The 27,665-nt window shown below is 36.6% G+C and overlaps 2 protein-coding genes and 1 non-coding gene across 5 annotated transcripts; 2 read left to right on the top strand and 1 right to left on the bottom strand.

Annotated features, from left to right (window-relative positions):
* Positions 1-92: 92 nt before the first annotated feature.
* EIF5A2 (eukaryotic translation initiation factor 5A2) lies at positions 93-13,675 on the top strand. 2 transcript variants are annotated; one of them, XM_032341390.1, is made up of 5 exons: positions 93-239; positions 958-1,157; positions 1,694-1,798; positions 8,247-8,334; positions 8,942-13,675. In XM_032341390.1, the coding sequence occupies exons 2-5, from the start codon at positions 993-995 to the stop codon at positions 8,965-8,967; spliced, it is 384 nt and encodes a 127-aa protein (XP_032197281.1). In that variant the 5' UTR covers positions 93-239; positions 958-992; the 3' UTR covers positions 8,968-13,675. The 2 variants fall into 2 exon arrangements, with proteins under 2 accessions (XP_032197281.1, XP_032197275.1); XM_032341384.1 differs by having other exon boundaries at positions 94-239; positions 8,247-8,378.
* LOC116581752 lies at positions 7,809-7,951 on the bottom strand. Its single transcript, XR_004282211.1, has one exon. It is a non-coding gene; the product is annotated as a small nucleolar RNA SNORA67 (small nucleolar RNA).
* A 9,244-nt stretch (positions 13,676-22,919) lies between the features above and the next one.
* Positions 22,920-27,156, top strand: RPL22L1 (ribosomal protein L22 like 1). 2 transcript variants are annotated; one of them, XM_032341412.1, is made up of 4 exons: positions 22,920-23,030; positions 24,714-24,806; positions 24,972-25,093; positions 26,906-27,156. In XM_032341412.1, exons 1-4 carry the CDS (start codon positions 23,022-23,024, stop codon positions 27,048-27,050), a joined length of 369 nt encoding a protein of 122 aa, XP_032197303.1. In that variant the 5' UTR covers positions 22,920-23,021; the 3' UTR covers positions 27,051-27,156. The 2 variants fall into 2 exon arrangements, with proteins under 2 accessions (XP_032197303.1, XP_032197304.1); XM_032341413.1 differs by having other exon boundaries at positions 22,955-23,030; positions 24,717-24,806.
* Positions 27,157-27,665: the final 509 nt, after the last annotated feature.

Genomic DNA, 27,665 nt, shown 5'->3' on the forward strand with positions numbered 1-27,665 from the left:
GCCTCGGGAACGTTGTAACCAATGGTAGCCCGAGGAGGCGGTGCCTGTGACGCGCCCGGACCTATCCCGGAAGTGGGGCTGAGGTGGGGGCGGGAAAGGGCGGGGAGGCCGGGGTGTGGAAAGTGTGGCGGCCCCGCCCCGTCTCTTGGAACTGCCGGGGCCGCCACCGCTGCTGCCGCCGCAGCTGTAGGGGACCGGCGCCAGTGCGCAGGCGAAAGGATCTCTTTCCCTGCTGAAAGGTGAAGACAGGGGGAAAGCTGGGGGGCCGGGACCAGCGCTAGGCAGAGTCGGAGAAGGCGGCCGGAGAAGGCGGCGGGCACCGAGTCCTGAACGAGGGAAGGAGGAAGGAAGGATGGCTGGGGGAACGGAGGCGAGCGCGGGACCTGCTAGGGCTCAGGCCCATGCGGGGCCCGGCCCCGCCGGGCCGGGGATGCCGGCAGGACAAGGGGGCTCCTGAGAGGCCGGGGCGACGGCACGGCAGGCTGGAGGGCGGAATGCAAGCCCGCTGCCAGAGGGCCAGGTGCTTTTGGCTAGGTCCCGTTATCCCCATCCTTCGCGGGGACGTGCGGCCTGGGCTGGGTCCCCCGCAGTGGGATCAGGGCGGCGGCGGAGGGCCGGGTGGCGCGGCGCGATGCGGGAAGGTCGCCGGCTTCTCTTGCGGTGGGACAATGGGGGCCGGGATTTGCTGCCCCCAGCGCGGGTGAGTGCCCAGGGCGGGTATCCCCCCACCCCCAGCGAGCTCATCTGCGACTTCCTTCCCCATCTCCCCACTTCTCCAGCAATGGTTGGAAAAGTTTATAGAGGCCGGAGTTAGAACGTGCCCACTCTTCTTGGGTGGGTGTTCTATAAATGAAAAAAATCTATTGATCCATGATGCTTGGAACGTAACCTGTCCGAGATGCGATGTTTCTCTGCCTGCGTTCCCGTTGTTAAAAAGCAAACAAACTTTTTGCGTAGTTCCCTCGGAAAAGCTACCATCTCCCCAGCCCACCATGGCGGATGAAATTGATTTCACTACTGGAGATGCTGGAGCTTCCAGCACTTACCCTATGCAGTGCTCGGCCCTGCGCAAAAACGGCTTCGTGGTTCTCAAAGGACGACCATGCAAAATAGTGGAGATGTCAACTTCCAAAACTGGAAAGCACGGTCATGCCAAGGTAAGTGCCCTTCCAGATCTCTCTTTGCGTTGGAATTTTGATCATTTGTGTTCCAGTACGGAACATGAGAGTTCCATATTTATAACTTTGCAATAATTACATTTTCTTCCTACCACAATTTGGGGGTGACCAGCTATTGCTTTGAACACTGAAAGGTAGCATTTCCTTTTTGGGCCTTTACAATGTTTCATTAGCTGATAACTGAAACTTTCCTGAATCCTAGTGACTTAGAATATCTGTTCAGTTTATAGATGAGAAATCCTGTTCTAACATTAACTTCATTTCTCTTATGCACTCTTATAATTGAATTACTGGGCTGTATATGATCCTGGGTTTCCATATGTCACGAAAGTGTTTAGTTGTTCACTGCTTCTCAATTCTATGACCACTGCATTTTATTTTTAAGAAAATAAAATTAGATGACCTTGGAAGGAGAAAGAATCTGTCATAATCAGCTTTGGTATTGTGCTGTGTGTATGTAATGAGTGATATACTTGGCAAAGATTACAGGTTTCCTGTTCTCCCTTCTTTGTTAGGTTCACCTTGTTGGAATTGATATTTTCACTGGCAAAAAATATGAAGATATTTGCCCTTCTACTCACAATATGGATGTTCCAAATATTAAGAGAAATGATTATCAAGTGAGTACTAACTTTCTTTAAAATGATGCTTTGTTTCTTAAAGTTGCAAATACATTCTATCGACTGTAATTTAACAAAAGCTGGTAGTAGTTTTGTAGATTTTTCTAACCAAATATTAGGCACTACCTATCTTAGGAATTGGAAAGATAGTGATAGTTATCCCTTGTACCTTATCTAGAATTATGGTTAATTTGCTATTTTTTAAAAAATATTTTTGCATTTTTAGTTGAACATGTCTCAGACCACATGACTGCACATTGTGACTGAATAAGGTCAATGTTTAGCTACTATTGTTTTTGTTGTAAAATACTGCCAATTTAGATAACTCCCTCCCCAATGTTTTATTTCTTTTCACTTCTCAAACCTAAGATTTTTTTTTTTTTTTAAGATTTATTTATTTGACAGAGATCACAAGTAGGGGGGCGGGAAGGGGAAACAGGCTCCCTGCTGAGCAGAGAGCCCAATGCAGAACTCGATTCCAGGACCCTGGGATCATGACCTGAGCTGAAGGCAGAGGCTTAACCCACTGAGCCACCCAGGCACCCCTCAAACCTAAGATTTTTAAGAAATCATTGGAATTCATGTTCTACCACCCAAGTTTGTGTATTAATCAATATAAGTCAGAGTTTGGTATTCTTTTTTTTTTTTTGAATAAAAATAATTTTTTTAACTTTATTTTTAATTTATTTTCAGCATAACAGTATTCATTATTTTTGCACCACCCCCAGTGCTCCATGCAATCCGTGCCCCAACAGTTCCCCCAACCTCCCACCCCCCCGCCACTTCTTCTTAAATAGGAAGTAAGTTGAAAGCCATTAATATAAAGAAAGTACATGGCCGCTGCATATGGTAAAGAACATGCAAAACTATGTAATTGTTTTATTTACATTTAGTGACCATGCTGTGACCTTGGTTAAATTATAGGTATATACTTCCAACTTTTAGCTCCAGTTATGCATTTGGATAGGTCATGTTTAATGATAGCATTTTGTTGTTTTGGAATATTGGTGGTAACCAACCATTGACCTCATAGGATGTGGGAGCTCAGATTAATCATAACTAAAGTCTGTCTTGTAAGTCTTCAATCTCACTGTCAAGGATACATTCATAGAACTCTTTTCTGTTCATTTTACACAGTGAAAAATACAAGTGTGACACTTAGAGTTTTTTGTTCATTTTAAACTGATTTCTTACTTACTATACCTTTTATTGTGTTGCATAATCTTTAGAGCATGCTACCATCAACTACAATTAACATATGATTTCCTTTTACTCTTTGTCCACATGTAAAAGTATTTTTACATAGTTTTAGTCTAGTAAGCAGTTTTATATTTTTACTTTCCCCCTTATAAATGTTTTCAAGGTTGTTTGGAGTCTTTGTAGAAATTTGAATTGTCTTATTACAATAATAGCATATGGGGTTTTTTTCATCAGGTAATATGGGTTTGGATCTAGTTCTGTCACTTTCTAGCTGGATGACCTTGGACAAATTACACAATCTCTCTGAGCCTCAGTTTTCCTTTCTACAAAGTAAGGATAATATAAGGATTAAATGAGAAAATGTATCCCATAATTACCTCATCACTAGATATGTACCAAAAAGTAGTTCTATTCTGCTCCCCCTTTCCTTGTATAAATATTCCATCTAATCATTTTATTATACTTGGAGCACCTTATTTAGACATGGCTTATAGTGGGTGTTCAATAAACTTTTGTTAAATGCATATGGGAGTATTCATTAAAGTAAGTATAATGCAGCTAAGGCTAAGCATAGAGTTTTCTTTTGCCAAAAATGGATTTCTCTTTTCATCCCTAACATGTGAATGCTTTGAATATTCAATATTCATTGTATACATTAATATGCATTCACTATAGAATGCTTTTGCCTTTGAGTGTTTCAGAAACATAGTATCAGTAATTTATCACTAATTACTACTATGATCAAATTAATCAATCATTGATTGGACCTCAAGATTTAACATAAAGGAAAAATTTGGTTTGGGTTTTATTTGGGAATATAGTAGGCTCTAGGGGAATGAGTTAAGTGAGCACAAGATTTTAAATAAAAACAGGACTACTGACAATGTCAAGCCACATAGGAACCTTAGGCAAAAAGGAAAAATCAGTAATTCAAATTCTGTCTTATTTAAATTTTGAAATAGTGTTCATCATGGAATTTTTGCGTTAATTCTAATTTTAAAATATTTGATCACTGAAAAGTTTTTCTGGTGCCACCTTAAATTTTGTACACAAAATTAGTGCCTCACTTGCCTTATCCTGTCTCAACCTTTGGTATGTAGTCTACACTGTATCATGGATAAAAGAATGACTCAAGCCAGACAGGCTGGGTCCAAATCCTTACTTTAACACTTAAGAATTATATGAACTTACGTGGCAAGTTACTTAACCTCTTGCCTGTTTTTCTCTATTTATAATGAGGATAAGAATAATAAACTCCTCAAGGGATCATTGTGAGGTTTAGTTAGTTAACACTTAGAGCAGTGCCTTGTACAGTAAGTACTCAGTAAGCATATCCCTTTGTTATCAAGTCAACATATAATACTTATTTCTGTTCATTTAAAAAATTTAGCTCTGTGAGTCTTTTCAGTTATATTTATTGTGCTGTGGTGGTCTTCATGATCCTATCCACACTGAATAAATATAAGGTATGAACCTGAACTTGGGAGGAAAAAGCTTCTATTGAAGACAATATTGGAACAATTGGCAAGTTTGAGTGGACTATATATTAAATAATATTTTAGCAATACTACATTTTTTAAGTTTTTGCAAAATAAGCTGATTAAATAAGAGTTTGCTTTCTTAGGAAATCACACGGAAGTATTAATCGCTAAAGAGTTGTGATGTTTGAACATACTCTCAAATGGTTCGGTAAAAAGAAGAAAAGAATAAGAATGTATACTGTATGTATTTTATGTATTCCTATACCCAGAAAGAGAAAAAATGCACATGTAGTTAAATGTTAATAGTGGACAAGTCTGGGGGAAAAATATGGGAATTTGATTTTGTAACTTTTTGGTATATCTGAAAATTTATAATTTATATAGAAAGATAAAATAATTTTCATTAATTAATTCTATTTTTCTATAGTTTAGTTTTATTTTTGAAAACTTTAATTTTATTTCACATAATTTATTTTAATAAGATGTTTAATTTTAAAAATATGTTTTACTAGATGTTTTATAATGTCTATACATTTTTTATTTGAAATGCTTTTTATTTCATCACACATTTTAACTTCTGAATTCTTAACTCTTTAGAAATAAAAACCACCATTATATAAATAAATACTGAGTATCAGTATTATTATTTGGCTTTTATGTTTTAGTCACTAATGACAGTGGAAACTTTAATTCTTAAAATAGACAAATTCTACTTCAGGGAATTGCTAAAAGGGCCTAAATCAAAAATCTACCTTGTAAGCCTGTGGCTAATTGTTTAAAATTATATAATAAATGATCTGGGAAAACTGGACAACCACATGCAAAAGAATGAAATTAGACTATCATACATCATACACAAAAATTAACTCAAAATGGGTTAAAGACTTGAATATAAGACCTGAAACCACAAAACTAGAAGAAAATGTTGGTGGCAAGCTTCCTGACATTGGCCCTGGCATTAAGTTTTTGGATCTGACACCAAAAGCAAGGCAGCAAAAGCAAAAATAAACAAGTGGGACTACCTCAAACTAAGAAACTTCTGTAAGAAACTTTCTGCAAAGGAAACCATCAAGATGAAAGGGCAATCTACTGAATGGGAGAAAATATTTGCAAAGCGCATATCCAATAATATCCAAAATACATAAAGAATTCAACTCAGTGGGAGGAAAAAAACCCAAAAAACAAAAAAACCCAAGCAATTTGATTTAAAAATGGGCAGAGGATTTAAATAGACATTTTTCTGAAGAAGAGATACAAATGGCCAACAGGTATAGGAGAAGAAGTTCAAAATCACTAATTGCCAGGGAAATTCAAATTAAAATCACAATGAGATATTACCTCATACCTGTTAGAATGGCTATTATCAAAAAGACAAAAAGTAACAAGTGTTGGAGAAGATTTGGAGAAAAGGAACCTTCATGCACTGTTTCTGGGAATATAAATTGGTATATCCACTATTGAAAACAATATGGAGGTTCCTCAAAAAATAAAAGTAGAACTACCATATGAACCTCGTATACCACTTCTGGGTATTTATATAAAGAAAATGTAGGGGTGCCTGGGTGGCTCAGTGGGTTAAAGCCTCTGCCTTCGGCTCGGGTCATGGTCCCAGGGTCCTGGGATTGAGCCCCGCATCGGGCTCTCTGCTCCGCGGGGAGCCTGCTTCCTCCTCTCTCTCTCTCTGCCTACTTGTGATCTCAGTCTGTCAAATGAATAAATAAAATATTTTAAAAAAAAAGAAAAAAAGAAAGAAAATGTAAACACTAATTTCAAAAGATAGATGCAACCAGATGATCATTGCAGCAATATTTACAAGTCAAGGTATGGAAACAATCTAAATGTCCATTAATGGACAAATGGATAAAGAAGATGTGATATATATATATATATATATATATATATATATATATATACACACACACACACACACACACACAAGGGACTACTACTCAGCCATAAAAATGTTGGGAAATGTTGACATTTGCAACAGCCTGGATGGACCTTGAATATATTATGCAAACTGAAATAAGAGAGAGAAAAGTAGTATATGATTTCACTTACATGTGAAATTAAAAAACAAATGAACAAGAACAAAACAAAACTACAGAGAAGATTAGTAGTTGGTTATTAAAAAGGAAGGGGTGGGAGATGAGCAAAATGGGCAAAGTGGGTCAATTGTACGGTGACAGATGGTAACTAGACTTATTGTAGTGATCACTTTGTAGTATATACAAAGATTGGTATGATCAAGAAAAACCACACTTCTGCTTCAACCTCGTGTCCCATTCCTTTACCAACCTCCTTACATATGTTTGAGTGACATAAAGATGAGTTAAAAGTATTTGTGGTTGCTTGTAGGATGGTTTTTATGTTTTTGAGATTTTAGACATGCGCAAAAGCTGAAATCTCTCGTTGAGAGTCATAGCCAGATTTGGTAGTGCCATAGAAGAGAGCTTTGAAATCTATCTCTGTGGTATGCTTGTGTTATGTCATAGTAGTTACAGGAAGGTAAGTATCATATCTTTGACCCCTTTTGTGTTTGTCAATGATAGCATCTTGAATTCTAAACAACTGCCTTTTATAAAATCTGTTAAAAATACAGGAATACTAATGGTGTATATGCTTTGAGAATAAATGAGTACAGCCTATTTCCTCATTCCTAGAATAAAAAAAAATTGAGTGATATCAGAATTGCCCTTCCGAAGGTTAGACTGGGTTTGCTCATTAATGTCATCAACATTCGTGTTTGTCTTTAAAAAAATCTGATGTTTTTAATAGTAAACTGAACACCCAAAAGTTTTCCACCAACGTTTGTCATAATCAAGTTATAAAACACATTGTAATCATAGAAAACAAAAATTAACTTTATCTGCATGAATGGGAAAACAGTTAAATCAGTTACAATCTATCTATACAGTTGTAAAGTGATTAAAGAGACTAAGGTAGTTTCTTAGTTTCCAATTTGGAAAGATTTCCTCCCTTCCCTCCCCATGTCTGAACCCTAGGTAGGGCTAGAGAGCAGGGCAGCCCCTTGGATAATGTAGCAACATTAGGTGCATCTTCTCAATGGAGCTGTTGTAGAAGGTGTCAATGTCTTGAAGAGTCCTCTTGTCATCTTCTGTCACCATGTTGATGGCCATAAGCCAAGAGCCAAATCGTCCACCACAACCAATTCTGTGGATATAGTTTTCCCCTTTGGGGGGAAAGTCATAGTTGTGACTAAAGAAACCTGCTATCCATTGATGCCTCTGGTCTAGTATGAAGGAAGAGGATAGCTTCAGCGTGTGAATGAGAAGAGAGCACAATCTATCCAGAAGGGATTGAAGTATATGTGTAGGCAGCCAAAGGAAAGCAAAGGAAACAAACATCCCCTCTCCCCCAACAACCTAAGGCATGCCAGATTTTATTCCAAGTTGCTACTTTCCTGGAGAGGGGCACAAGCAGGCCCCTTGGAAAGGGAATCACTTTAGATTCCCTTTTATTTTTTTTTAAGCAGCTATATTTGTATTGTGTACATAAATGTGAATTCTTTAGGACATACTATATATAGATTTGGGGGAAGGTGATATGCAGGAAGAAGTGAACTTACATTTTTAGTCTCTACAGCTCTTATACTTTTGTATGTTCAGCATTTTTAAGCTCTAAGAGTATATTAATGTGTTACTCTGTACCTACACAAATTAATGTGGATTGCAACTTAACTATGTAAATATTACAAAGAGTGAATATAATCTAATCAGTGCAAATTTTATAATTTATTTTAATAGCTAATATGCATTCAGGATGGTTACCTTTCCCTGCTGACAGAAACTGGTGAAGTTCGTGAGGATCTTAAGCTGCCAGAAGGTGAACTAGGTAAAGAAATAGAAGGAAAATACAATGCAGGTGAAGATGTACAGGTAAAGACCTATGGGGAGATTGCTTTTTATAAAGACTTCGGCCTAATCTAGTTAGCAAAATATGCCAACTATGAAATACAGTTCTTAAATACTGCCGAAATGGAAAATGATCTCTGTAAGAGTTTTCCTGTGATCCCCTTAAAGACCCATTACCAAAGAAAGTATTAAAGTTCACCTTTTGCTAGGTAGACACTGCCAACCCCAAATTTGTTTTGAAGATCAGCATCTGCACTATTAAGAATGAGAAAAGTATTATGGGAATGCTAAAGCGTGAAGATGATTTACCCCATCTTTGTTATAACTCTCAGAAGTGTAACATCTACTGAATATTGAGGCAATTACAGCTCTTTTCTCCCTATTCCCTGGAATTTATCTTAAAACCACAATTTGAGAAATTTTGCTTTGGAAATCTGTGAAGGAAGTTGATTATCTAGTCTTGGGATGCTTCTTTTCAAAGTCAGTGTGTATAAAATATCCGTAAATATCCAGTATGTAATAAGTAAAATATATCTTATAGAGTATTGCCTTCTGAATAACTTTTTGCCTGCATTTTTCCATTCTAGGTGTCTGTTATGTGTGCAATGAGTGAAGAATATGCTGTAGCCATAAAGCCCTGCAAATAAATGGGACCATCAGGCATGAGCAAAATGTTTAGGTCTGGACCAACCACAGATCTAAAGTTTGGTTCTAAGTTGTCACCAAAGCTATTGCCTTCATAAGCAACCTCATTTCTTTTTTAATTGTTTTGAAATTATACTGAGTTAGTTTTACAGGCATTTGGTAATTTAAAAGAATCAAGATGTAAAATTCTGTTTTTTTTTAGTTTTGTAGGTGTCTCCCGTATACCTTTCCTGTGGTTTTCAGTGAGTCCAAGAAACAGATAAGATGGCTTCAGCAGATATGATTTGTCTGAGCAAATCGTTCCTGAATTTTAGTTGATAAATAAACCAGGGTTTTAAATCAGACAATGTAGCATCTAGTGGTATTGAAGTACCACATTTAAGTTGAATTGTTTTGCATTAATTTCAGACTTATAGAATAAGTAGATTATGTATTGGAATTGTCACAGCTTCAGCCCGTGTGTGGCAGGCACAAATCCTTAAACAGAAATCATGTTATTGAAAAGTGTCGGTTATCTTGGTAGGCATGTGCAGCCACCTGTATTACCTCAGTCATACTTTTCTTTGCCAAATTGTTGGAGGACTAAACATAACCTATATAGTGATTTGATACCTGCTAGTTATTGACAAAGAGGCATTGAACTGTCTGGTGACTATTATTAGCGAGTCAGATTATAAAGGAGTCTGCAAGGAACAGTGGCACAGTGAGTTGGTTAGAGCTCCAGGTGTTTACTGGAGGCCTGTGTAATCAGCATGAAAATAGGAAGTTTCTTTCTAGTTATGTTTTTGCTTTTTCCTTTTGTTCTCTCTCTTTATTTAAAGGAGTGACCTGCTTTCTAGGACATTATACAGTGCTTTTTTTCAATTATGTTAAATAAATTGTTGTTATTTATAGTAGTCACTCCTTTCCAACCATTTTTAAGGAGTTTTTTTTGACATTAAAATATTTAATTGTGAGACAAAAACTGGAAATTCTTACTTTAAATTGGTTTGGAACATTGTTAAATTTATGTACACTTTTTCTAAAGTGAAATGAAAGTAAATCATGGAAGAAGAGTTATTTTATACGATAATTATTTTACTTATTTTAAGAAGTACATGTATTTTTTTCTTCTGATTGTTATTTACTTAATTCAGTTACTGGTATGAAACATAACTAGGAAAGAATTCTACAAATTATTTTAAAAACTGTTTTAGGTGAGTCAGCTACATTTCTCTTTAGTCTTTTGGACTGTGTATATCTTATTTCCAGGATTCTAGACATGGGTTTGTGAGGACCTTTGACTTAATAACAATCATATTGAAATGAAACTTAGAACAAAATCACTTCTTTACTAATACCTTCATTCTCTAAGACTGAATATGAAACCGTTCCCATCATCCCTTGCCCTCTGGAAGGCCTTTGTTTCTATCATCTAGAGGAAAACATACATGATGCTGTAACTCATCTAATCAGTGACTGAATATAGCATTAGGAATAGAAGATCCCAAAGGTTTCAGTTACTTAATTTGTGTACATTTTTAAATCTTGTATTGGCTTCAGCAAACCCATTTGGAGAAGTAATAAGATACTTTAAGAGAAATGCAAGGAGAATTCTAAAGCACAAGAAATACTGAGGTTGTATTTAATCATTTTAGTGTAACATTTTAGCTTTTTCCTATCTAAAGCACAATTAGGAACTAGGCTAAATTCTTTCCAGTATTCCGTTTAAGTATCTACTATATTCTGCTCTAGTTTTTTAGTACTCTGTACCATGTGTTTTACTTGTTGCTGGTTAGTATTGTTACCCACAGGAATCCCAGGAAGTTCTCGATCTGTGCTGCTTGCTGGTCACTCATATGACCCCAGTTAACCATATTAGTGTTCTGGTTTACTATTAATTCTGGATTAGCATGCCCTTGTTGTTCCTAACTTGTCAAACTTCACATAAATACATTTCCAGTTGTGAGGTAAACATATATAAATTATAATAATGCATCTCTTATCTTCCTACCTTGAATGGCAAAAGCTATTTATGCATAAATATTTTAAGTACAATAATGAAGTGTAAATACTCTTCTAACATATAATTATTAAGTATAGATTTTAAAGATACGGGACTGTTTATTTTCACATAAGTCAATATATGTTTCTCTAGAACAAAATATTTCATTTAGTAAAGCTTTATAAATTATATTAAAAAGGAAGCAGGTAAACATATTTTTTAACATAGAACAGAAGTGACTTCATTCTTTTTTGACATCAGAAATATTAAAAGTTGACTCTTAGTATTTGTTGTACTTTTTTGTAGCAAATGTTAAATATCACAGGTTACCATGTATAGAGTGTAGACTGTCCTGTTACTAGATTATACAATGATAAATCATTTTTGTCTGCAGGCATTTCACCAATTTATATACAATATTAACAAGTGAAATATTTGTTTCTTTCTAGAGCAACTTTTATTTCTACTGTGAAGACTTTGTTATATCTTATTTGCTACTACAAAGTTGTATACCCTCTGAAATAGATCAAGTCATTGCTACTTTGACTTAGCATTTGCATCATCAACATAATATGATGTTTCTTTCATTCTCCCCTCCAAGGGCTGTCTGTCACTTGAAATTGTTGCTAACCAAGCTCTTGAATCCGTTACCATTTATGGTACAAAATACTGTACCAATGCTTTATAACGATTACCAAAACTCTCCTGCAGCCAGAGCATGATATCTTTAATAGGAGATGCTATCATAAAATGTTTAGGTTATAAAATTTGGGGACACAATTTTTCATTGTAGCACAACATGAGTGTGTGCATATGCACACATAGCTTTGTATGTTTGTTCTTTTTACAAAATCCTTCCAACTCTTAAAAGTACTGTAGTCTGGTAGTGCCTCAAATGTTGGTAACTTTTTTTTTTAATTTACAACTTTTCCAGAATTTGTTTTGTAACTAAAGTTTCTCAATTAGATTATTTCTAGTTGAGCTGTAATTTGAATGCATTGTTCTCAGGGCTGTTTGTGCTAAGAGCTGAAGTTGCATTATTTTAAAGCTAACTGCCTGAAAATATATTGCAAAAACTTCCCAAATTATAATACAATGATACATGCAAATAGAAAAATCCTTAACATCAACATACTTAACCTATATGCTAAGTATTAAAGAAAAAAAATGGGAGCACTGGTCACATCTATACTGGAATCTTGCCATATTTTTTTTCATTTTGGAATAGAATTTGGTAGTCTTATCTTAGAACCCAAACCTTAATGATATACCTGAAAGCATTCCTTTGGCATGGACCCCAAAGATAGTTTTTAGAGCCAGAGAAAGATGTAGTGGCTCTCAAACATATTTAAGGACAACAGATCAAAAATTCATAATACTCTTTTGTGTACATGAAAATGTTTACATACTGAATTCTATAGTATGAACTGGAAACAAATTTACTATGAGAAAATGTGGCTCTTAGGCAAAATAAGAGCAAACTATAAGCATATTTCCATAAACCATGTGTTATATTGAACTGATCAACAGATTAAAATTTTCTAACTTAGGCATAATGTTTTATAGTTTTTAAGTCTTTTTTTCCTCCTAGCATTCAGACAAGTAATAGACAGCAAAGGCTATGAAAAATTTATTGTGGAAAAAAATCTTAAAATTGAGGAAATTCAATCTATTAACTTTATTCTATTAAATTTTTTTTCCCTGAATTGGATATATGGCATCATTATTTGATTTTAGCAGGGAACATTTGGATTTAGCTTATGGAACACAGATGTTCTGTGAGAACATGACTTGAAGTCACTGTATAATTTAATGTTTCCCCATTCAGTATACATCTAGACATCAACTTAACTACCAAGTGAGGTCAAGTGCCTGAAAAGTGCTGCTACATCTAATTAGCTAGTTTTCCTTATGTCAAAGATGCATCTTATAGCAATGCATATGAGGCTTTCACCTACTAGAAATATACTTGTTGCCAAACTTTACCAACCACCACTATTCCTCTCGCCTTAGAATTGGGTGAAACCCATTTTACAATTGAGAGAGAGAGGTTCTTTTATTTATATGAAGAAGTCCCTAACACTATTTCTTGGTATTGGTAGACTTAGATTTAATCTTAGTTTGAGACTATATTTTTTAAAAACTCTGGATGCTAAACTATATTCAGTGATGACTGTACAGCTTGTCGTGAGTCATAGTTATGATCTTTCTTGAGAGGAATTCTTTATTATGGTTAATACCTACTATAAATAAGCACTCTTGTGCTTGTTATAAAATATAATGCAAATACTAGTTCTATGCTAGAACAATGAAAATGACTAGTTCCATACTATTATGTACTTGTGTTCTCCTCTCCAAAAGGGAAATAGTTGAAATGGCATTGTCTAATCCAGTGGCACGATATTAATAACACACTTGGTTTTAGGTATAGGAGAATTCTTGCTTTTATCTACAGAGACTCATGTTTTAGCTAAAACTTTAAAATCGTAAGATCTGTAGTATGGATATTATAATTGTGCATTTTACATTTCAGAAATGGGTAAAATTCAAATGTTGTCTTTGGCTATACTAAAATATTGAAATCCTTTACATTATAGATAATGAACATCAATTGTAACTTTTTGTTACATTAGATATATTTGTCTGGTAACTTCATCAGTTATATTAAATAAAAATAAAGTCAACTTAACAACTTGCCCTATTCTTGTACATATACATTCCTAAAACCGTTTCGTACTAGAAAACAGTGTGGATTAATGTGTTTAGCACTATTAAAAGAAAATCTAACTTGTCTTCACCATGTTTTTATAGTCTGAATCCTTACTAGAGAACACCCTAGCTTTATGGCTAAGAATGTTAATTTTTAAATTTAGTTCTATATTTGAGTACAATTTTGTTTTTATTTTTAAGCTTTTAATAGTTTTAAAATATGTAAAATAGTCCCATGGTTCAAAATTCTGTAGTTACAAGAGTGAAAACATATTCCCATCTTCATCCTTTTCCTTGCATTCTTCCAAAGACATTTAATGCAAGAGCAATTAATGTCCCTCCCTTACCCCTGATCTCCCAGACTCAGGTGTTCTCTACCAACATTGCTTTCCTCTTCCCACAGTGATATGAATGGTGTGACGAGTCCCGGAAGCAAACCCTTCATCCTTTTTCCAATCCTTTGTGTAATCTACACCATTTGGACAGTTTTATCTCTAGATAGCCCAACCGTTTCTTCCTTTTACACACTGTACCATTCTAGAACATCTCCCACTCCGGCATATGAATCATGCCAAAAGACTACCATGGCAGTTGTGACCTCATATCCATGGCCAATATTATTGATATCCATATCTTTCCAAATCCAGTGAGATAATTGCGCAATAAAGGAAGTACCAGATTAGAGTCTTCCAGCTCTTAGTCCCATTCTTTTTACCATTTGCAAATATCAGTAGCCTGGTCTCCCAGAGGGAAGCATGGGAGGAAAAAAAAGAAGAGTGAAAAAGCTAATTATTTATTATGTGTCAGCCTGTCTTAATCTCCTCTCCTCCATCCCCAATCTTGTAATTAAATTCTATCCAAATAGGTGTTCTGTGGAATTGCCACATTTAGAACTCATACTATCTACCTAAAGTATGTGTTCCACTAGGAATTTAAAATATCTACATGTGTACTGCAGAGATATTGTGGGCTGGGTTACAGACCACTGCAATAAAGCAAATATCAAAACAAAGAGAGTCAAATGAATTTTTTGGTTTACCAGTACATGTAAAAGTTACATTTACAGTATACTATAGTCTGTTAAGTGTGCAATCCCATTATGTCTAAAAAGGCAAGATGCATACATGAATTTAAAAAGACCTTATTGCTAAAAAATGCTAACCATTATCTGAGCTTTCAGCAAGTCATAATCTTTTTGTTGGTGGAGAGTTTTACCTCAGTGTTGATGGCTGCTGACTAGTCAGGTTGAGTGACTTTGGCAAATTATTAAAAAAAGGCAACAATGGCATTTGCTGCATTAGTTATTCCTTTCATAAACCATTTCTCTGAGGCATGCAATGCTGTTTGATAGCATTTTACCCATAGTAGAACTTCTTTCAAAATTGGAGTCAATCCTCTCAAACCTCAGACACTGCCGCTGCTGTGTCAACTTTTATATTCTAAATCCTTTATCGTCATTTCAGTAATCTTTACAGCATCTTCACGAGGAGTAAATTCCATCTCAAGAAACCCGCTTTCCTTGTTCATCCATAAAAAGCAATCCCCAAACCATTAAAGTTTAATGTGATTTCAGCAATTCAAATATGGTAATAATGAAAAAGCGAAATATTGTGAGAATTACCAAAATGTGACACAGAGATACGAAGTAAGCAAATGGTGTTGGAAGAAACGATGGGTTTGCTAGACTCAGTTGCTACAACCTTCAATTTGTAAACAACAACAAGAGCAACAACAAAGCAACAAACAAGTATCTGTGAAGTGCAGTCAAGCAAAGCACAAGATGAGGTATGTTAACACTCCCCTGATATATTCAGCAGGATCAGTTGCAACCACTGGGTGTGTTTGGGCTAAAAGGGGCCCACCTACAAGGTTGCATTAATTCATTGTCCAATTTGAGATTTATTTCTGGATCCAGTTAAAATAATTTTGGGGCCACACTCTGGGCATGTCGACTTGTGTCCCAGTGTTTTGGAGGGCGGAAAAAGTTTGGCAACCTCAGTTGCCGTCAGATTCCTAGCACAGATTTTAATTAGGAGAATGGAAACTCACCTACCTAACACTTTGTTAGGTTATTCTTCGATCACAGTTATGCATATGAGTTTCACTTAAAATTGTTGTCTCTGTAGTTCATTTTAATTGCTGTGCAATCAATGAGATAAATCTTTTGGAGATTTTACATACATATCAATAACACTGTTATTAAAGAATATACCTTTTCAAAGGCAAATGGAAATTTCAGAATGAATATTTAGGACACAAAAAGCAATAGTTTCTATAAGGTAGAAATATTTAAAATAGCATTCTGATACCAATTCCAAGTGAAATTTAAAAAAAGAAATTGAAAAATAAGAAAACTCTTCTACCTGGAAATTTAAAGACCTGTTACATAATTCTATGCTGAAAAGGGTAATACAAATAGAAGCAATTCCTGAAATACAATGATAGTGAAAGCACTGTATATCAGAATCTATATAAAGTAGTAGGAAAAAAAAATATGTAGCCTTAACACCTGTATCAATAAAAATGAAAGAATGAACATAAGTGAAATTAAAGTCCTAAGTCAAACAACTAGAAAAATAGCAGCAAACAAACCAAAAAGAGAGCACAAGGGAAGAAATAATAAATTAATAATAAAATTATTATATATTATATTATTAAAAATAAATAAGAAATTAGTGAGGTGAATAGAAAGATACCACATTAAAAAATAAAATTCTGGTCCTTTGAAAAACTAACAAAACAAACTCCCGGCCAATTTATTTAAAGTGGAGGAAGAAAACACAAATATAAAAAATGAGAAATAATAGGAGGAATGGCTAATAATGCAGAGGAAATAAAAATAAAACAAATTCTATTCAAATTTGAAAAACTAAATGATATATGGTATAATTTCTCAGGAAAATATGGTTATAAGAGTCAACCTTAGTAGAAATAGCCTAAACAGAACATTTTAATAAAAAAAAGAAAAGATTATCAAGAAACCATCCCAGGGGGCACCTGGGTGGCTCAGTGGGTTAAACTTCTGCCTTTGGCTCAGGTCATGATCTCAGGGTCCTGGGATCGAGCCCCACATCAGGCTCTCTGCTCAGCAAGGAGCCTGCTTCTCCCTCTCTCTACCTGCCTCTCTGCCTACTTGTGATATCTCTCTCTCTCTCTCTCTCTGTTAAATAAACAAATAAATACAATCTTAAAAAAACAAACAAACCCACAAACGCTATGATCAAATAATATTCAACAAAGCAGGAAAAAATATACAGTGCAAAAAAGACAGTCTCTTCAATAAATGGTGCTGGGAAAATTGGACAGCTATGTATAGAAGAATGAACTCGACCAGTCTCTTACATCATACACAAAGATAAGCTTGAAATGGTTCAAAGACCTCAACAAGAGGCAGGAATCTATCAAAATTCTAGAGGAGAACATAGGCAGTAACCTCTTCGACACTGGCCACAGCAACTTCTTTCAAGGCATGTCTCCAAAGGCAAAGAAACCAAAGCGAAAACAAACTTTTGGGACTTCATCGAGATCAAAAGTTTCTGCACAGCAAAGGAAACAGTCAATAAAACAATGAAGCAACCCACAGAATGGGAGAAGATATTCGCAAATGACATTACAGACAAAGGGCTGATATACAAGATCTATAAAGAACTCCTCAAACTCAACACACACAAAATAGATAATCATGTCAAAAAATGGCAGAAGACATGAACAGAAACTTCTCCAAAGAAGACATACAAATGGCTAACAGACACATGAAAAAATGTTCATCATCACTAGCCATCAGGGAGATTCAAATCAAACCACATTAAGATACCAGCTTACACCAGTCAGAATGGCCAAAATCAACAAGATAGTAGACAACAAGTGTTGGAGAGGTCGTGGGGAAAGGGGAACCCTCTTACACTGCTAATGGGAAAGCAAGTTGGTGCAGCCACTTTGGAAAACAGTGTGGAGATTCCTTAAGAAATTAAAAATAGAGCTACCCTATGACCCTGCAATTGCACTACTGGGTATTTACCCCAAAAATACAGATGTAGTGAAAAGAAGGGCCACCTGTACCCCAATTTTCAAAGCAGCAATGGCCATAGTCACCAAAGTATGGAAAGAGCAAAGATGCCCTTCAACAGACAAACGGATAAAGAAGATACAGTCCACATATACAATGGAGTATTATGCCTCCATCAGAAACTTTTGTATCAGCATGGATGGGACTGGAGAAGATTATGCTGAGTGAATAAGTCAAGCATACAAGTAAAATATATGGTTTCACTTACTTGTGGAGTATAAGGAATAACACAGAGGACATTGGGAGATGGAGAGGAGAAGTGAGTTGGGGGAAAACGTAGCGGGAGACAAACCATGAGAGACTGTGAACTCTGAGAAACAGAGGGTTTTGGAGGGGAGGGGTGAGCCTCATGGTGGGTATTATGGAAAGCACCTATTGCATGGAGTACTGGGTGTGGTGCATAAACAATGAATTTTGGTACACTGAAAACAAATAAAAACAAAAGCACCTATTATGTGCCAAGCACTAAAGAAAAAAAAAGAAAACCATCCCACAAAAATTTATAGATGTAGATATAGATGGAGAGAAAGGAAAACAAATGATAAATAATAGGGCAAAGTGTTATTAATAGGTAAAAATATGAATAAAGGATATATAGACACATGTATGTATGTATATATATTTTATCCAGATTTTTACGTATTTATATGTGTAATTGTGTGTGTGTGTTCTTTGAACTATTTTCATAATTTTTACGATTTTAAGTATGGTGATTATTTCTAAAACTTTCTTAATTCAGAAAACATGTATAGTACCATCTAATTTTTATAAATGAATGTAATTATTTGTGTAATCTAAATGATTTATATTTATACATACATATCCACAAACATCCATGCCCCCAAAGCATTAAATAGCTATTTCCAAACAAGTGGGCTTTTAGATATTTTTATGCATTATCTTTTTTGCTCTGTATTTCTTTCCATGAGCATTTCTTTTGGCTTAAGATACTAATTTTGTTAATTTAAGAAGTTCCTTAAAGTATTGTTTATAATAATATAAAAGAAAATTTTAAATGACCACCAGTAGATGAATGACCAAGCTAAAAATAACAATACAAAAATGACAAAAATTAAGCAATTAAAAAAGATACTTGTTGGGTCCCCCAATAATGGGTCCATAGTCAAAGGAGTGAGACTGATACAAAGCGAAGGTCAAACAAAGTTTTATTTCACGCCAAGCATCAAGAATCAGACTGACCATCAAACAGACCGGTTGGGGCCGCCCCTTACAGAGAGGACGACCACTCCCTGCTTTCCAGACTAACTTTTATAGAGCAAAGGCCCTGTGGTTGGGCTTGGCCACACACAGGTGGCTAATTGAATTACAACTCACCCCATAGTAGCTATGGAAACTAGCCTATCACCTTGGTAGCTAGGAGACAGTATGCACCCCCACTGATTGAATGTCTCCACCTGACCTGACCTGACCCATGCTTGTATTTGGGCTGTTACCTGGGACTGGTTTCCTGGACTTGCTTTTAAGTAAGTTCCCCGGGGGTGGGGGTGGGGGGGTGTCAATTTAAGTTTTACTGCATAAACAACAAAATGGCTGTTCAATCGACGTGGGGCTGCTCTGGCTGAACAGGCCCTTACATACTTATTCTTATTTTAACGTTTGATCAATTATTCAGAATTCCTGTGGGACTAACACAAAATCTTACTTCTGAAACTTCTCTAATGTTAGAAATAATAAGAACAAATTATCACTAAAGTTTTTCCTAAGTACACAGAGAAGAGGTGCAGTGAAGCAAGCACAAATTTTTTATTCATAGTTTTTAATGCTTTCTAATAAAATTAGTAAAGGGAGGACAAACAGCAGTGATTTCAGTTTCTATTTCCCCTACCTGTTTTCCCTGAACTTTCATTTATGAGTATTTGACAAAAAACATTAAAGGTTGGAGGAGTTAAAAGCAATATTCTTAAGTGGTGGTAAGTTTCTCTCAGTGCCTCATTGTTTTGCACAGTTGGGCTGAGCACATCCTTTGTCAAAGCTGTGCGGTTTGTTTCCATTGGACTGTTTTTGCTACAATGTTATTTGAGAATTATTTTTCTGGAGATGGGTAGTGCTTTTCTATGTTGCATTCTAAGTAATATCCCATTTACTAATTTTCTCCCCTGCTGTGGCTACTCTCTTCTTTAACTCACCCACTCTTTCTGAGGTTTTCTATATTTAATTTCTAGAACTTACGTTCTTTTAGTCCAGCCAATTTGATTGTTCCTCTCTCAACATATTTTAAATACTTATAGCTTTTAAATATACTGAAGACACTTATTTTATATTTTGTCAATTCAATGTATATTGGTCTGATTCCATAGGTTTTGGGGGGTTGATTTTCATTCATAGTGGCTTGTTTTCCTGTGTTTTTAGTGATTTAAAAAAGTTGTCAGCTCATATTTCTGTAAGTTTATGGGAGGGACACCTTTGTGCCTGGATCAAAAGTGCATCTCTACAAATAGCATCTGAATTTGCTTCTGCCTAACGCTACCAGTCCAAGCACACTTTAAACAACGTTTTGAGGTTGAGGCTTTTCCATGCTATTTGAGCAGGGCTAATCTTAGTTCCAAACCTATAAGAGCACACTTTGTCATTCCTGCTTCCAAAAAATTTTTACTTTTCACCAACTTAATCATATAGTGGACATTATAAAACTGTGGTTTAGCCAGTTTTTTAAGGTGGCTAGGATATGGAGGGATTTCTCTGTGAATCTAATCTGCCATAGTGTCCTTCTATGTTTTATCTTATTGATTTATTCAAGCTCCAGAATCATGTTGATCAAATGACTGAATATTAGAAATATATCTATCATCTATTACAGTATCTTATATATGAATAAGTGGAAAAGCAACTTCCCCTTATTCTAAATTGACTCTTTTCAGATATTTAATTCTTATGTTTTAGAATCCATTGTCAAAAATATCTGGGAGAGGGTTGTTGACAGGCATTGTGTTCATACTATATGTGTAAAATTTGGGAAGCACTAAGTTATATACAATATTTAATCTTACCATCTGCATTTCTGGTTAATATTCTTTTTAGGGTTTTCCCCCTAATTTGGAGAAATCTTTTCCCACTATAGTTTCTATTTATTTTGAGATTACCAGCTATTTTGAAACACATGTTTTCAATATCACCTTTATACAAATGACTTAACAGTTCTTTACGGGTTTTTTGGTTTTGTTTTGTTTCAGTCATAACATGGAAGTCTACCAAAAACAATGGAAATAAAATAGTACAATTAACGGCTTATTTTCAAAATACCCAATAGTGCAAGGATCATTTCTGCTCTGCAGACTGAGTAGCCCTTGAGGAGAAAATGCCAATTGCCTTTTTTACCTTAATGTTTGAGAAATAAGTGGAATTATTATGGTTCTTGAGGTAAACAATGAAAAAAATCTTCTTGAACTGGATTTCTCCCAGGAATTCAATACCTCTATTTGACCCTATACATTATATTCTTCATTAAAGCATAGCTTCCACTATTACTAAAGACTGCCATAAAAGATATATGCAGTTGTCACTTTCTAGGGTCAGTCTCCAAATGAACAACAAAAGTCCACCCCATCCCTACCCCTACCCCTGACCCCAAGTATGATAGTTTCACCTCCATATAAAAAAGTGTAAAACAGGGGCGTCTGGGTGGCTAAGTGTGTTAAAGCCTCTGCCTTAGCTCAGGTCATGATCTCAGGGTCATGGGATGGAGCCCCACATTGGACTCTCTGCTCAGGGGGGAGCCTGCTTCCTCCTCTCTCTCTGCCTGCCTTTCTGCCTACTTGTGATCTCTGTCAAATACATAAATAAAATCTTTTAAAAAAAAGTGTAAAACATTGAGAAGCATGTCACTTTTCTGATGTGATGTCAACTTGAAATTCTTCAAAGTTCAAAAGCTTTTTCCTTTTATCATCAAAACTGTCACCACCCACATCCACCTTCATGTCCTTTATGCATTTTAGTAGCTCGGTCTCAGCAAACATTCGTTGAATTTTAATTAGGAAGTGTTTTGGTTGGAAGTTGAGAGTCCTAGAATGTCATGAGCACACTATGAAGGTGCACATATGAGTTGTGTCTGTCCATAATGGCAGCTTTATTCAATCATAAAGCAAGGCTAATATAATTATACAGAAGGTTCTGGATTCCAAACACAATGGCGTTTTATTAGTGTTTAACTTGTTTTCTTACAGATCACACAAATTAAAGCACAAGAGAATTGCCTAAGATGAAAACAAGTGGTAGGAAGTTAATGAAGCAAATGCAGTCATTTTGTGAGTGTGCAGTTGAGATAAGGCCTCCTTTCGGTCTAGGTCTGCTCTCAGCACTTGCTACTTGATATGTTCAAGCAGTGAAGATCTCTGTGCTGTCCCGAGACTATTGGGGCAGGGTCTTCAGGACAGTTGCCTTTTTGATGTGGTCAGAGATGAAAGAGTCAGCATCTGGAAAGTCTTGACAGTTTGCTGCAAAAATCCTCCCTTTTTAATGGGATTCAATTAGTCTTGGACCTTTGCAGACCTCCTCTGGTTCCGCTGGTTATCAGTTTTTGGTGTGGTCGGCCTGCGCTGGCTCGGAAGGTTCACTGCGATGCCCTTGACTGCTTGCATCATAGCTTGACCTAAGTTCTGAGTAACTCCATCTTAATTTCTACACAGGGTTAACTAAAACCCATGATAAAAGTGAAGCAGCAGTGAACTCAACAAGTGAACAAGTGAGCAATACCCTGTTGCTGTTTTTCTTAAGAGTTTTTTTCCTCGAGAACGTAGTTTACTTTGGCTCAGTTATTTCCCTCAACAGTCAATTAGAAAACAGGACTCATAGACAAAACACAAATATGGAAGTAACTTTTTCGCTGTGGGATTGTAATTCCAATGTAAGACAGAAGATCCCAGAGCAACCTGAGACACTGCCTCGCCCTGATTGGAAAGAAGATCTAGGCGATTAGTGAAAGATGATTCCTTCATCCCTCGCTCGTATTCGTCTGGGAGCCACCTCCGCTAAGTGCGGAGTCTTTTGTAGTCAACGGACGAACGTAGTCATTGGTGGAAAACAATCAATTGACTGCGGCCGCTAGCCGGCGCTCGCAGAAAACCTGACAGCATCCGAAGCCTACCCTCCCCCGATCAGGCCCGGGTTTCCCGGGTTACTGGCCTCCACTCGCTCTCTTCCGGGAGGCGGCGAGCCTACGCTCCCGGCGCGTGACGCAGCACGTCGTGCTATAACTACGTGACGCGCGACGGTAGCTTCCTCTTTGATCGCCAGACCGCCTTTCAAGATGGCGCCGGTGAGTGAGAGTGGGGTTTTGGTGGGAGCAGGTTTCCCCAATGTAAATGATTTTTGCCTCTGGCGAATTGGGGAGCCCTCTTTTGAGGCGAAGGGACGGCAGAAATGGAGACTGAGTCAGGAGCACAAGCACGATGTAAAAATTCTGAGTTGTTTCTTTCGAGACACTTGGCGACTGCCATGCGGTCTAGTGGAATTCTAGGTGGGCCCTAAGTTTGGATGAGTGGTTGTCGCAGCGCAAGGAAGGAGGTTCACAGCGATGAACCGGCCTAATGGGGCAGCATTGGGTCGTTTCTTTTCAGTCTCGCTTCTGGTAACGCCGATGCTGGCCTATTCGTTTGCGCCAGGAAGGAGATTGGTGATCGGATCGGTCGGATGGCTTTGCTAGAGCGGAGGGAGCTCCGAGGCCACAGAAGTTTCAGAGAATTTCAGAACTAAGCTGGGGAAGAAGTTTCTTTACTACCTCATGACGGAAGTTTTTAAAAGATAAAAGTCGAGACTCGCGTGTATATAAGCGTGCACCAGAGAGTTTATGTTATTAACAAGGGAATCAGTAAAATGTTTAATCCAGTCCAAAGAGCATTTGAAAGAATAGCTATATGTCAGCAATTAAGTTTTGGATATGTGGGAGTGGTGGTGGTACAAATTACTCGGCTTCTTAAAAGCAAACTGGCATTACTACGTGGTGTACTTTTGGGTGGATCTAATTTGGAGATGGTATCCTCTACTGATCTGTCTGTTTGCAGTACATTGCCTGAATGTAATAGTAATAGGCTAATTAATAGTAGCCACAGCAGCATTTTACTTGGATAGCCCAGTTATGGGTTTTAGTCTAACTTTGGGGTATGGAAAACTAATGTTAAAATTTTTTTGAATTGAAAAGTCTCTACAGGAAAGGTCCCCCTCTCCCTTACCTATATAACAAAATAAGGATTTAATTTCTAGACTTTATTATAAGGATATAATATAAGGATATCATATTATAAGGATTATATAAAGATTATATTATAAGGATATAATATATATATTATAAGGATTTAAGACTTTATAATTATAAGGATTTAATAAATTTATTCCGGCATATAATTGAGCTTGGGCAAGGTAGTGTATACTAACCTCTGTCCCGTAGGGCCTGGCCTATAGTGAACAGTACCTGATCATTTAAAATTGAATGTCAGTGGTCTGGAAAATATTGAAAGCCCATAAAACTTAACTTGATAATTGGAACAGAATGGCTTAACTAGAGGTCCAAACCAGCCCTGGGTGGGTTTCGGTTTTAATTAACAGTAGAAAGTAGGTTGTTTCTTGTAATAGTCTTTCGTGGTTGTATGTGTAGGATTCTTTGGAATTATCTGATGAGGAGAACTAATAGGGGCTTGCCATATGTTTTGAGCTTTCTTGAGTTTTGCACTTTGGAGACACTTGGGTGATGAGTGGGGAAAATTCCCACTGGATTTTACAAAAACTTGGTTTAAACAAAGTTAAGGACCCCTTTCACACAGTGTGGCTAGGGGAAAGGCTATACCCAATAGATACGAAGCAGTTTTTTAGATCTTGCACGATTTCGTGTATATAGAACTACAACATCACAGTACATTGTACATCTTTGGGCTGCTACAGATTTTTAAGTTTTGTATACAGAGTGAATAAATTGAATAGTAGTAATTACGTTAACTTTCTGTAGCAGAAAGACAAGAAACCTAAGAAGTCAACCTGGAAATTTAATTTGGACCTTACCCATCCAGTAGAAGATGGAATTTTTGATTCTGGAAATTTCGTAAGTAACGCTCTCCTCGGCTTGTTTTTTTCATTGTAATAGAGTTCTTAATGACTTAAGTATGTAATACTTGATTTTAACCTAAGCTCTATTCCTAGGGTACCTTCCCTAGTGAATATCTAGGGTTTTCTTCCCTAGTTTTGCATGTTTTCTGTTTTAAAACAGGAACAGTTTCTACGGGAGAAGGTTAAAGTCAATGGAAAAACTGGAAATCTGGGGAATGTTGTTCACATTGAACGCTTCAAGAATAAAATCACAGTTGTTTCTGAGAAACAGTTCTCTAAAAGGTTGGTATTTGTTTCCCATAATACTTTAGTGAAATTATGGTAGTTGTGAATATTTTATGGAATACACAATCCTTGTATTTTCTCTTCATAGGCAGGAGTAGATGTGGTGATAAGGTCAGGGAGATACAAACAGAAATGTTTTGATCTTATTAATGGCCTATGTGAATGGAAAATGGGTTCAGTAACTGGGCCAGTTCCTTAGGCTGGTTGTCAGTAAGTGTAATTTATTGCTGGAATATAGGAAAGTTATATATAGGGTTCTTGTCCAGTGCACAGTAGTCCCTGAAACCCAATTATATATAAACTTAAACAGTGTTAGGTGTTTTTGTTTGTTTTTAAAGATTTTATTTATTTATTTGACAGACAGATCACAAGTAGGCAGATGGGCAGGCAGAGAAAGGAAGGGAAGCAGGCTCCCTCCTGAGCAGAGATCCTGGCTCAGTCCCAGGACCCTGGGGTTACGACCCAAGTGGAAGGCAGAGGTTTTAACCCTCTGAGCCACCCAGGTGCTCCGCAGTGTTAGGTGTTTGGAAGATGTTGCAAGAAACCTGTCAGATGTGTAACATGAAAGTAATGTCCCAAATTAAGTAATGTAAGTGTTTTCTTATACCTCAGTTTTTAAGGTGTTGGTGGTTTATTTAGTAGAGGCAGCCAGTCAAAGGTAAAGTCTAACGTTTTGCTGGTTTCAGTTCATCTAATTTACTCAACAAATACTAAATACTTAACATGACAGCACTCTTGTAGGACTGGATAGCCAACCAGGCAAGTACCTATTACTAACTCCAATTCTAGTGGAAAGAAATGATAAGGTATTAACTAGTTGACGAGTGCTGTGTAAATGCATAAAGAGGATTTCAGGGTTGATATTAGATAAGGTAGTTAGGGAAATCTCATCTAAATGAAGTGCTGGAGTGAGACATGCAAATTAGGGGATTCATGATTATGGCTGAAAAAGATTTGGTGGTGGAAGCTGAAGACTGAGCCTGTTGCAAGAATAGGTGAGCCCATGGTGGCTCGGACTAAAGTAGAAGTGCATGTTATCTGTGATTATGAATTCACTAGGGATTTGGGGATGAAAGGTTATGTTCACAAGGACTTGACAGACATGCACATTATTATTATAAAATGCAATGCTGTATTTGCTGTGTTGAAGATAAAAGATAGGGGATAGGAATTTGCAGAGAACCTGAGATGAGTAGTGTTGCCTGTGGAATGAAGTATTCTAGCAAAGGGAACAGCATTAAGAACAGGGAAGTTCAAGGACTGCTTGATAGTCCAGAATTTAAAGTGTAAGATGAAGCGAATGTCTGGAGTGATGAAATTAGACCATGTTGAAAGCTTTTATGACTGAGCCACACGTTAGTTGGAAGTATGTCGATAATCCTGAACTTGTAAATGAATTTAGCCCTGTTGTAGGTTTCCTTTTATTGATCATGGGATTGAAGTTAGGGAGGTTGATAGTAATGAAAGGAATGTTGACATGTTAGTGCATAATACATCTAAGGAATGAAATTATATATTAAAAGGTAATCTGGTTATGGCAGTAAAACTGATGAGGAAGCTGCTGTTGCTCTTTTTAGTGTCAACATAAAGGATGTTTATATTAGGGAGAAGGGAGAATATGGTTTGTAGGGCATCAACTGATTGTAATTGGGGTTGAGTGGCTACTAGATCCCTAGCAACCTTGAACAATGTTGGATACAAATATTTTGGAGGGAACATTAAAGATGAATACAACTGCTTTTTATATAGTAAGCCTTTGCATAGTAGATAATTGTATTTATTAATGAGATTCATGTCTTGATTTTAAAGGTATTTGAAATATCTTACCAAGAAATACCTTAAGAAGAACAATCTTCGTGATTGGCTTCGTGTGGTTGCATCTGACAAGGAGACTTACGAGCTTCGTTATTTCCAGATTAGTCAAGATGAAGATGGATCTGAGTCTGAAGACTAGGTGAATGAAGCTGCCCCTTTCAGGGTTTTGCTTGTTAATAAAACGAAGGAAACAGCCAGAAATGGACTTTTAGTTTATTGGTGAATAAAAAGCATTATACCCTGTATGTTAAGCTTCCACCTCTTTTATTTAAGTATATGCCATTTACATGATTCTGGGCTTTCCTTTGATAGTTTTTGTAAGTAATATTTAAGTAGCTATAGCTGGTAGAATTTTTTCAGGATTTCTGAAATTTATTCCTTTTATGGATGTCCTCAAGTTAAAATATGTAGTGTTGTATAGGAAATAGTGAAACACAGTATTGTGTATGACTTTATATAGTGAAATACTTAAAATTCTCTTGGCAGTCTTAAACATTTTTACAGTTTGTTAATGCAGTTCTGAGTGCTTAGGACAATTTTCAAACATACATGCTCATATTGAGTCACTCCTGCCCTCTGCTTCAGAGGATGCTGACTCCCTGGTTCGCATAAAAGCTCTATGGGTGAGCGTGGTGCCACACTAAACCAGTGTTTAATTGCTTGTTAGACGTCTCAAACCAGATGCCTTACAGGCACTAGAAACTCTAAATCTTTAAATCAGAACTCTTGATATCTTTGCCACTAAATCTGCTGC

The sequence above is a fragment of the Mustela erminea genome, chromosome 1, assembly GCF_009829155.1.
Source record: "Mustela erminea isolate mMusErm1 chromosome 1, mMusErm1.Pri, whole genome shotgun sequence".
In the NCBI taxonomy this organism is placed as follows: domain Eukaryota; kingdom Metazoa; phylum Chordata; class Mammalia; order Carnivora; family Mustelidae; genus Mustela; species Mustela erminea.

Coding starts and splice junctions, on each gene's coding strand:
- EIF5A2 (XM_032341384.1), top strand. CDS start 993: ATGGCGGATGAAATTGATTTCACTACTGGAGATGCTGGAGCTTCCAGC. Junction 1,158..1,693: donor GAAAGCACGGTCATGCCAAG/GTAAGTGCCCTT, acceptor CTTCTTTGTTAG/GTTCACCTTGTTGGAATTGA. Junction 1,799..8,246: donor TTAAGAGAAATGATTATCAA/GTGAGTACTAAC, acceptor TTATTTTAATAG/CTAATATGCATTCAGGATGG.
- RPL22L1 (XM_032341412.1), top strand. Junction 24,807..24,971: donor TTTTTGATTCTGGAAATTTC/GTAAGTAACGCT, acceptor GTTTTAAAACAG/GAACAGTTTCTACGGGAGAA. Junction 25,094..26,905: donor GAGAAACAGTTCTCTAAAAG/GTTGGTATTTGT, acceptor TTGATTTTAAAG/GTATTTGAAATATCTTACCA.